At 41.0% G+C, this 12,072-nt stretch overlaps 1 protein-coding gene across 4 annotated transcripts in view; it reads left to right on the plus strand.

Moving 5' to 3' along the window:
- Positions 1-12,072, plus strand: part of LOC130437302 (neuronal PAS domain-containing protein 3) — a 225,022-nt gene that overhangs the window by 103,930 nt on the left and 109,020 nt on the right. For all 4 annotated transcript variants that reach the window (XM_056768605.1, XM_056768608.1, XM_056768606.1 and 1 more), the window contains exon 4: positions 3,861-3,943. In XM_056768605.1, coding sequence (XP_056624583.1) covers positions 3,861-3,943 — 83 coding nt within the window. The remainder of the gene's footprint in view (positions 1-3,860; positions 3,944-12,072) is intronic.

A 12,072-nucleotide genomic window follows, 5' to 3' on the forward strand; every position in this document is an offset into this window, starting at 1 on the left:
ACCGAAGTCAGGGTGTTATCCAGACCCCGATTTATATTCTGAACCCGTCTCAGTGATTCTCTAACTCTGATTCTCCCTCTATTTTTGGTGGCACTCAATCGTCACTCGTTTCTTATCTTACCAGACTGCTGTAAAACGCATTTGCGAGCCCGACAGACCGCCGCAGTCTCCTTTCGAGTAGTTAGCATACGAGTTAATATTTCTTCGCACGTGAGCTTTTCCGTATTGTACCGCTCCCCCATTGTGTCGTCCGCGGCTTTGACAGCGTCCGCGGCTCCCGACCGCGAGAACGTTGACGGCTTGATGAATTAGGCCTGACACTTGCCAAAATAGCCATCCTCTGTGCCAGCTGCCAGTTGAGCGTCTACACTCTGTTAATTGAATTGGCAATTTGTGTAACAGTACCTGCCCCTGAGCCTTTGGTGAAGCCAGGGACGCCCATTTAGCTCCAATAATCCAGGATTTGGGAATTCGAGGTCTAAGCTTCACGAGAAATTATTGCCGATTTGAAATGACAGTCAGAAACCTCGCTGCCAATTTCCCATGCAATGAGAAATAAATTAACAATAGCAATAATGTTGACTTATAAAAGTGAAAGTTAAATTGACTTTCTAACAGCGCTGGCGCTTTGAAATTGCCACTGTGCGGAGAAACAAATTGCATTTAGTGTAGTCTTGCTGCAAATGTGCTCGTGGCATGGTGGGTATTAAAGACTAGCATTACATATTGAAACTGTCAAATGGAAATCAATATGGTATCGTAATAAAATGGCATTAGTCTAAATCAGGGAGGGTCTGTGTCTGTTTAGATGTTGTGAATTGGCGTCAAGGACTTTTGCCGTTTTTGGTTTATATCTGTCAAGTGAAGCGCCTGTTGCTTTCAGTGTCCGCAACCAGAATTCGAAATACTTTGACGCACCATAAACAGACCGTGTCCCCAAACACGGGTGTTCATTTACAGCGTCGTTACTGTTACTGTCCGCCACTTATTAGGAGAGCGTGTTAGAGCTTATTATGAGATGTATTCACGTTTCCTCTGTAATATATTTGTATCGGCTCAATCTGCCGTGGCAGGGACCTAAACTAGAGGAGAGACTGTATATTATAGAGAATCATTACAGTACAGACATTGTGTTGCCTCTCCGCTCCCGCGAGCTCTCTATTCATATATCATTTGCCTCACAAGCAAAATGAAGCAGATTAATAGAGCATAATTCCTGAGATCAATATGCAATTATATTCATCTCTCTGGCTGCCCGGGCAGCCGTGCGGAGGATGGGCTCTCAATTCTCAGCCATACCGCGGTCGCACAGACGTGTCATTGGGCAGTATTAAGACGCCGCTTAAAGCATCGGCATGTTTGCATTTATATTTGTGCATTTGGCAGAAGCTTTTATTTAAAGCGACTCACAGTGCATTCAATCTAAATGGTCCCTGGGAATTCAACTCATGACCTTTTAACACAATCCTCTACCAATGTAGATACATGAACAGTGCATGTGGCATATAGTTCTCTATATGTATTTTAGACACTTGAATATGATTAAAAATAGGTGATAGATTAGAAAAAAAACTATTGTTTTACGGTTGTACCTTTTCAATTAAAATAGAAAATTATAAAAAAAAATAGGCAACTGCAAAAAAAAAGTTCTTCTTAACAGAGGCAGGTTACTTTTTTAAACTTATGTTGGTTTTTGTTTGTAGATGCTCAAAGATGTTTAGATGTTCTGACAATACATGAAATTTTGTGTCTTTTGGGCATTGAACTTTAAATGTTGTTTTTATTTTCAATTTGATTTGTGAATTTCTTGTTTCAATGCTGTTGATGTTTGGTGTGAACATCAGGATGGGTTGCAACATGTTTAGCGGTTTAGATTCTCCATTTACATTATAAGATTTAATTAAATAACGCTAGCTATTCAGAAAAGGACCCCAGCAGCATTAGAGGTGGCCTTGCAATGAAGCTGTTCAACGTTTCTTCATTATGAACTATTAACCGCAATCTGGACTTTGAAAGGATCCTCAAGGTCAAGGAATCTGGAGCACACGCCTAATTTCCATGATGTTCCACAGGCAAGAATCCTTTAGTGATGAGGGCTGTTGTGTGGAGATGTCATCTTGTAAGGACCGAGAGAGGAGGATCATTTAAAGCTGGTCAAGTGCACTCTTAACTTTGATATATTCTTCATCTTCTTTAAGTGCAGCTGTGCCAGGTCACATACAACGATGCTTTCAAACCGCGTCTGATTGCTTTAACCTGTATTGGATTCACATGTCTTGCATGCTTTGCAAAACGCATTCTGTTCAAAATGAACCCAAAAATGACGTGAATTGTCGCCTGTGGATTTATTTATTTTTGAAAAATGTTCACGGCCATGAAAATTCATTGTGCGCCTGATCCAGTGTCTTTCTTTAAAAACTCAATTTAAGGATAGTTTTATTTTTCATTGACAAGAATTGTCAACCACATTGACCATGATGGATATTTTTTCACTGAAGAAAAAGTTGTTTAAAAAGTTTGTTTACAGCTGCATGTCCTTGATTTGTATTGTGCGTGTTGCTCCAAGTTTTGAGTCTGCTTGAAATTTTATTTTGGAGTTACTAAATCTGAGAATATGCCCTGTGTGTGTTTCATGATAGGTTACGTCGAATGCACGTGCATTAAAAAAATCTCTCATCATTTATTCCCCCCATGTCATATAAAAGCTGTATGACATACTTTCTTCTGCAGAACATAAAAGATGATATTCTGACAATATGGTGGTCAATGGTGACCTGTTGTTTGGTTATTGACGTTCTTCAAAATATCTTCTTCTGTGTTCTGCAGAAGGAAGAAAGTCACACAGGTTTGGAATGAGTAATTGATCAAAGAATATAATTTGTGCGTTTATATGAGCTGGCCTGGTCTCGCTGTGTGTGTTTTGCTGGCTGTCTTGTGTGGTATCCTCAGGGCGTAACAGCTCCCTCTGCTGTGCGCTGCGAGCCGCCGTGTCCCGGCACTTCTGGATTGTTTGCATTCCCACCCGCATCGACTGCTACTGACCCCGCTGCATCAGGGAGCGTCTAAAAACCCTGCTCCATCGCTCCTTGCCGCTCACGTTTGCCACTGACTTTCCTCCGGGGTGAACACAGGGCTCAACGCTGAAAGCATTACCGGAGGGGAGAAGTGTGTTTGCCCAGCTTGAGTCTCTGTGAAGAACAGGGGTCTCGTGTCCGTCCCTCGGCTCCTCTCGCGCGCTCTCACCTGGGGCACAATGTCCTTGCGTCCCTGGCTGCGTTCCTCCCCAGACACCAAACTGTTGTTTGCTTCTGGTCCTTGAGACTCCTTAATGGCCGTTCAGTGCTTTATTACATCATTAATTGCACTTAATTCAGCAACATTACCCTAACGCCTGGCTAGGCTCGGAAAATTAAGTACAGAGCACTTTGTTATAAAATTCTCTATAATGAGCTCTGGTGGGACAAGGTCTGTTAAGTTTGAAATCACCCCAGGCCATTTTTTAGCAGAGCCTGAGCCGACTTTAAAGTTGGAAACTTGGAAAAAAATGCCCTAAGGGCTCTGTTCTCCCGGTGCCGTGCAGCTCAATGGATATTAGTCCTGCAATAAACAGCGGGCTTTGTAGCGCCGAGCCCGGTTGAATATGCAGAAGGGAGCCGTTCCGAGGCTTTGATTTGCATCTGTGTATTTACAGTACCAGGGGCTTGGCATTAACGGGGCGGAAGTGTTTGTTCAACAGTTTACTGTATCTATTAAAAATCACACCGGCAAATTCCATTTCCGAGTTCATTTGGATTTAAAGCCAAAGCGTGCATGCGCATGCCGACGACCGACGAGCTCACGCTGTGTGTTTCTCTTTGCAGCTATCGGGTCCCAGCGGAGGCGGAGCCCTGGCGTTGTTGCCGCGGAGATCTTTGAGCCTCACCTTGGAAGCCACATCCTGCAGGTAAGATGAAATTGAAAATGTCAGCAATGCACATATATTTCAACAAATCAAAAATTAAGTCATTGTACATATAGGAATATCTGAATTGAAAGAAAATTATGGCAGGTTTACAGTATGAATCTATAAGTCTTGAGTGATGTGACGTGGCACTTCCGATATGTTTAAACATGTATGTAAATGTACGCTGGCACTCCATCGACTCCATGTTCTACAGAAGCTCAAGGGAGCGGTTTTCTTATTTCACATCAGAGGTTAAAATAAAGCACTTTTCATGCCTAGCTACAGCCCGGCGTCCTTTCAAATTCCTTTTAATGACACAGAACGGGAAAAAAACGCAATTTACACCAGTCACCTGTGTCCAAAAAAAAGCGGATTAGGAATATTTAAATAGGGGCTCGGTGGTCCCCGGGCCGCCAGCGATATTCCCTTACGACAGGTTAAGTGTGTGACAGGGAAACGGAAATTTGTAATTAACACCAATACCAGGCTGGAAGTCTGTCGAGGCGTGGCCTTTTCAAGGAAGGACTTGTTCCTGGCAAATTGTCCCCATTAATCTTCAGCTTAATTGATTGTGAAAAGTTTGAGGATGACATTTTAAAAAAGCATGCTCGGGTGGTGATTGATCTGAAGAAAATGAACTAATAATGGATGCAAGGCCGTCATTAGTGCTTGAGCGCCGAGGCTAATTTCAGACAGCTTAAAGCATGTTTGATAGCGTTTAATAAAGGCGACTGGGGGAAAGAGCTGCCGGGCGTCCTTCACCTGGTGATGGACACCGCGGGGACGCGTGCGCATGGGCACAAGAATAGACACACACGCTGAGCTTTATATGCAGTATTTAATGTCATTTCGCATTTGTTTTGTCTTCGGTTTGTTGGTGCGATTTTTGTTAAGCCGTAATAAATAGTTTTGCCGAAATGCATTGTTGATGATGGGAGGGGAAATATTATTTTCCGGTAATATCATGGCGAACATTTGTCCTCTAAACAAAAAAAATATGATGTCGCTTCAGATTTATAGCAACTTTAGAAATGTATATATTTGAAACCTTTGTAAATTAAGCTTTATAAAGTAAAAAGGAAATGATTTTGGAATATATGCAAGGTTAAACAGTGCTTTTTGCTTTGCCCGGGGTGCAGTTGAGGTCTTTGTGCTGTTGTTGTGTCATGTGACTGGTGTGACCCCGCTGACCCGGACGAGACTTTAGCACAGAAACCCTTCTATACTCCTTTGTTTATGCACAAATAAGCCGAATACATTTACTGCCCGGTTTTGTCAACAGAAATAATCGATGAACAGCTTTAATATGCAGCTCTGTGAGTGGAGGCAGCTGGTCTTAAAGCGACAGTTCACCCAAAAATGACAACTCTGTCATGATTGTTCCACACCTGTTTAAATGTATTAGTTCTGTTGAACACAACAGAAGATATTTTGAAGAATGTGGGAAACCAAACAGTTTTGGCTCACCATTGACTACCAAGTAGTGTTTTTCCTACTATAGTAATAGTGCCCCACAACTCTTTGCCTACAAATTTTCTTTCAAATTTTTTCTTTCTGTTGTATATCCAGAATAAAAAACAATAATACAGGTTTAGAGCAACTTGAGGGTGGGTAAATAATGAAAGAATTTGACATTTTGGGTGAAATGTTCCTTTAAGCTTTCTCATTGCTATTCGATGTCATGCCACAATAATATTAATGTTTTAAATATCAAATTAAATAGCATGTTAAACCATCTAAGAATATGGAAATTAAACATAAAAATGAGATTGTTTCTGGTGCAAGAAGTGGACCTAAGATTCAAAGTCAACTTCTGCAAAAATGTAAAAATGTTCATGGTTCCTCTAACAGACAGTTGGCACATTGCTTTCTCCTCCGTCGGGTCTTTACTCGCCCAAGGGTGATACGGCTCTGATGGCGTCAGCACAGGCTGTGCCAGCGCTCTCGGCCACAGAAATGACCATTTCGTCCACTCCCACAGTGCATTGTCATTTGCGTGGGCAGCGGGCCGGATTGATTCTGACAGCGGCGATAGGTCATTAGCAAGAGAGCTCAGAAGTTCTCTATCAGAGCGCTTCTCACTTCCACCCCGCTAAATAATAGCATTTATATCACCCAGATCATGCTTAGCATGAGATGAATTATAGATGCAGGCTTTGATTTTAAGACAGATGAGAGTTTAGCTGTCTGTGAAGGACAAAAGGAGTGTATGGACCGAGCATCTTTCAGTCTTTGTTTTTGGAGGATAAAAGCTTGGTGGTAAATTAGGCGTGCGTTAACAAAGCCACAGGATGTTTATGATCTTTTGGGAATCACCTTATGACCTGACCCTGACCTTGACCTTGAAGCACACGCCCAGTCGGTGGCAATTGTCAAGTGGGCTATTTGGGTGGCACGGGTTCGTGTCTTGGCTTGTGGTCCTTCCCTGACTCCTGTTCCTCTCTCTCTCTTCTCTCTCTCTCTCTCTCTCTCTCTCTCTCTCTCTTTCACACCTTATATGTGTTTTTTATAGTGTAGACTATAATGCATCTTATTATTTAGTATTGCTTCTCTCCTATCAACACAATCTTAAGGTAGTTCATAACTAGTTTCCGAGATGATTCATTTGTATGCATTTGTGCGATCTTATTTGTTCATTTTAATATCTGCTTTGTCCAAGTGATGTTAGTTTCATCTTTTTTATAATTATTGTATGTTTGTCTACATGTTCATGTATTTATACCCTGTAAAAAAAATGTATTGCCTTGTAATGACGATAATGTTGATAATTTATAATGTTACATTTCTTAAAATCGTTTTGGATTACTTTAACTAAAAATAGGTTATTAAATTAAACTGATTTACATCAATTTAAGCACTTGACAAAATTTTAAATACGAAGTTGAAATGACTTGCATAAAAAACCTAGGCGGTGTACAGAAACAACTGTATTGTTTGTTTTTTGTTTGTCTTGTGTGTTTAATTTTCTAAGGCATTTTTGAAGAAACTTTTATCCAACTAGCAGATGTATGACGTTTGCGCAGATCATTGCATATTGAGTTCATCACATTAGTTGAGAATATGTTGTTTCAAGGTTAGACAACCAGAAAGGATGTGTGGATGTTGTGTGTGAATGAGTGATCGGCCTTTTTGGGCTTTCTCTATTCTGCATTGATAGTACGGCTCTGCCACCGTGTGTCACAAAGTTTGTGATCTTCACTGAACAAAATATTGCTGCTGTTGTTTGTTGCTTATCTGTGTTTTTTGATGTGTTTTAGTGATAACAGATCACTGCTGTGGGACACTGATCGACAGAGAGCTTTAATTACTTGTGTGTTTGTGTGTGCTTGTGTGTTTGTGTGTTTGTGTGTACACCTGCTGTGAGCGCAGGGGTGACAGGACACCAAACACCTCTTAATATGTCTCACGGCTTCAAATTCCTGCTATCAATCTTTCATCAACTCCTTGTTTACTTTAGTCTCTTTTGTTCTTCTCTTTTCTTTCACTCTCGTTGTTTGTTTTTATTGCGTGGTCTTTGTTGTGTTGGGTTGTTTGTGATAATAGGGTTTGGATTAAAAGAGAAAAGAGAAAAAAACACTTTGAAAACCCTTCGATCTTCACACCGGTGGAAAGCGAAAAGACGGCGGCTTTAGAAATGACAGCTGTTTACATTTGCATAACATCAAGGAGGAGCGAGGCAGCGTCTTTGAGGCCGTCTGCGTGCAGCTGTCACCGCCTGTAATCGCAGGTTGATTCGCGGTTCAGAGGAATCGCCATCACGGTTCCGTGGATCTCCGGTGAGATCAGGTAGAAAGGTGGCGGAGAAAAAAAGAACTCCCAAACAAGACGTTCGTCACCTCCCGGCTGTCTTATACTGCAGATGTCAAGCCCTTCTCTTCATGCAGGTTATATCGGGGAATCAGACCCCGGTCCAAGAGTTTCATTTTTTAGCTTTGCCAAACCTGGATATCTTTCTTTAAGTCTTTTAACTTTCAGGTTTCATTCATCTTTATGTTTAAATGTGTCACATCAAGTCCTGTCACATCAGGTTTAATGTCAAACACTATTGGAGTAACTAAGTATCAGTTACTGCTACATCATATTTAAGTTATCCTATTGTGCACGTACTGTACCACTTTTATGATACTTTTCATTTTGCAGAAAGAATTTTTAAAAGAAAGTTTGAAACAACATAAATATTCATCAATTTTTCAGTTTTGTGCGAACCATGCTTTTAAAGGGATAGTTCACCCAAAAATGTAAAATCTTCATTTTCTCATCCTCATGTCATTCCAAACCTGTATGACTTTCTGACAAAACTGTGACATGTCTCAAAATATATTTTTGTAAAAGGTTTAGAACGACATGAGGTTGAATAAATGTTGACAGAATTTTTATTTTTGGGTGAACTATCCCTTTAAATAAGGGGCGTTTTGAGACAGGCTTAGTGCTGCGCTTTGTTTTTGCCAGACTAAACAGTCTAGTAATGTAAAACCTTCTTAAAAGGCACAAGGCATGAGTTTATAAACAGTCTGTCCCACCCACCTGTCAATCAGTGTGTGTGTGTGTGTGTGTGTGTCTGTCTGCCTGTCCGTAGAGGTTTGGCTATACTCCAAGACCCCATTTTTGAAATGTAGTGTCACACTAATAAATGAACTTTTAAGGACATTTGTTTAGGGTGATCACCTACAAGCAAAATGTCTTGATAGGCCAAATCATCTACTTTTAGCCTGATGCGACATCAGTGAGATATCAATAAACTTGTTAAACTAATAAAGTGATACAGATTTGCATGAGTGTGATGCTGTTCTTAATAATTTCTTAATAACATCATTCAGCACATAAATAACGTTTCTTAACAAGCTCAGTGTTGTTCAGTAAACGAGACCCATGAGCACGCTTAACAGATCAGCACACAGCCTTTTATTTCACTGGATTATTCCTGTGATAGCGGCTCTTTAATGTGCTGTAATAATTATACCGGAATCATTGTGTATGGCTCATTATTATTTTTAAAGACGTCTTTTCCCAAAATGCCCCTTAAAGAAAGCAATAATAATAGAAAGAACCGTGTAGCTTGTACATCAGAAATATTAAGTGAATGCTCTTCCTAAACAGACTTGGAAACTTTATCTCTTAAAGGGACAGTTCACCCAAAATTGAAAATTCGTCATTTACTCACCCACATGTCATTCCATTCCTGTATGGCTTTCTTTTGGAGAGTAGAAAATAAGATTTTTTGAAGACTGTTGACTGTCTTTGTATACATATAAAAGGCATTTGAAGTGAAATCTGTAAATTAAAAAATACAAAACAAAAGCGATTTTTGTGATGACCTGAGACCGTCAGATCTCACTACGCTTTGATAAAACACACCCTAAGGGTGATGTTTCATTTACTGCCGTGTTTCTAGAGCCGATCAGTCAAGGTCCGTCACGCATTCCCATCACATAGATTTGTAAAAAGCGAGGCAGATGTGTTTCTGTGATGTCCATCACGAAGCGCCGAGGATCACAGCGTGAACGCGTGTGAGGTCAGCGCTCCGTGCTTTTAGCCACATTATTTACATCGGCTGTCGGAAGATCTCCATAGCTTTTCCATCCTTCACTAATTTGCTGTTGAAAGCAAACATGTCAAAGCCTCTCTTGTTGTGGTTGGCTAGCTTGCATAACATAATGCGAACAGCATTTACATATCCATAAACACACACGCGCAAGGCTCAATCTCATCTCATGTGTTGGATGGCTTCCTGACACATCATTTCATTCAGCTGCTGTCCAACACGGCGAATGAGTTTTCACACTTCTTTGGTCTGTTTTTCTCACCGTTGGGCATCTCGCCACGCAGTTCCCATGTTAGCCGCATGCTTCTGCCCGTACCATCCGCATGTAAACGCTTCGTTTCACCTCACCTCATTTACTAGGTGCTGTACGGTTTTACAAGTAGTGTATCTGACGGGATGAAAACCATCTGTATGAGACGAAGGCTGTGTTCTGAAATCTAGTGAGTTACCTTGATGTCTGCTGCCTACATAGGCACCCTGACTGAAATAAAACACTTTGCACATTTTATTGCCTTATAATACACATTACAAAGTCATTGTAAATAACACAGTTGCAGTGTAATGTTAAAAGACTATAATTCAATTTTAAATGACAAGTATTGTATATTTAAGAATGCCAGTTTGATCAATAAACATCAAGCTAATTTTATAGTGAATTATACATTTTAAAAATGTTTCTTAAAGCGGGCGTAACAGACAGGGTTTCTTCCAATCTCATATTAATCTTGAGTACCTATAGAGTAGTGTTGCATACTTCATATCTTCGAAGAGTATTTAGTTTGATCACATTTATAGAAGATAGATACAGCCTTACGAGTGTTTCTGAAAACATACGGCGCGTGCAGGGGTGAGTGGTAGGCTGAACCAAAGCATGTGCACACCCATTGTCAACAAAACACAGACATCAGTTTCACTCACCACATGCGGTTCATGTCCGGCATCTTTTAGCACTGGGACGGCTCCATATATCAGTTTCAAACGATCTCCAAATCCAGTGTTATATCAACAGTTTATATAACATTCTTTGTGAACGTATGCTCTCTCTCTCTCCTGAACACAAGTGAAAGTGACGTCTGCGCATGCTCCTTCTCCTGCTCTCCTGAGACCATATCGCGTGCTTTTCTGGGAGAATTATCCAATAAGGGACTTAGAAAAGTTGTTGCGAAACAGTTTTATATGTTCGAAAAAACTTTCCAAAACCTGTACGATGAAGTTGGTTACCAACGTTCTTTAATATATCTTCCTTTATGTTGCTGCAGAAGAATGAATGTAATACAGGTTTGGAATGACATGAGTGTGATTAAATGATGAAAGAATTTTAGATGAACTATCCCTTTAAAATTTCTTTATAATTATAGATGAAATGAAAAAACATAATGGATTGTTAAGTGCATTATGAATGCTCCAACTATATATCTATACGATACAACAAGTTTTACCAATTATTTTATTCTCCTTGCACAAATTGCATGTGTTGGGTGCAGGTGTGAAGTGGCAGGCAGACGGGAGCAGGTGGCAACTGTGCGTGCAGGTGGCAGATGTGTGCAGGTGTGTTCTGAGTCCCTGTCATTGTGTGGCAGGTGTTTTCTGGTCGCAGGTAGAACCTAAGCACATGTGGCACGTGGAACAGATATTTTCAGTTTAACGTCAAACAAGCGACGACCGGACACGAGATACCCTCGAGACCCTCGTAATGGTTGCGGCCTCAAAACTTTCCCAGAAGTCTTGCGATCGGACGGTAACATCACCCACTTGTGAATTTTGTATAAAGCGGCGAAACATGCCTATAAATGCTAATGCACCGATGTCACACGTTAACGCACAAACTGTGTCGTCTGTGTTCAGTAGCCCTTTACTTTCAGCTCAAACTCTGTCAATAAAGCTTGACCGGGCGTCACCAAAGGTTCTCGGTGAAAAAAAAGGTCAATGGGTAGCGCACAGCGGGGAATTTTGATGATCCGCCATCCATTCCCCGCGCAGCCCTTCTGGTTCATTAGCGGTGGGAATTTGGACAGGGAGAAGGCGGAGGGGGGAATAGATCCACCCTCATTATTTATGCAGTCAATAGCAAGACTTGTCTGCATTCATAATTGTTTGATTTTATAGGTCGGTCTTTAAACAAACATTGTCTATGGTAATGCTCTGCCCTGATGGATGGGAGAGGTTTTGTCTGTGAATATCATTTGGATAATTAAAAATGACAGACCAAATCGCCCGCTGCCTTGACCCTCACTCTGTCTCTCGAGTGATGCCGGTGAGATGCTGATTGCTGTCAATCAGGGGTCTGCCGAGGATTGGGGAACGCGGGCAGCCGTGAACCCTGACCCGCACTGTTGATCTGAAATAGATAACAACCTTGAAATACCTGCAGAATTTCAACAGGCCTGCAGACAGACGCCGGGCACCTTTCCCTAAAGAGACACTTTCTCAACATGCTCTCAGTGTTTGCCTCTCTCTAGTCGTTTTTTTTTAAATACTAGAACCAGGTCATTTTCGTGACAGCAAATCTACTGCATTCTTTCATTTTGGATGGAACAAAATAGTTTCTTGTTATGTTGTTTCTTTAACTTTATAAATTCAAAGCTGA

The sequence above is a fragment of the Triplophysa dalaica genome, chromosome 15 (genome assembly GCF_015846415.1).
Source record: "Triplophysa dalaica isolate WHDGS20190420 chromosome 15, ASM1584641v1, whole genome shotgun sequence".
Taxonomy (NCBI): Eukaryota; Metazoa; Chordata; class Actinopteri; order Cypriniformes; family Nemacheilidae; genus Triplophysa; species Triplophysa dalaica.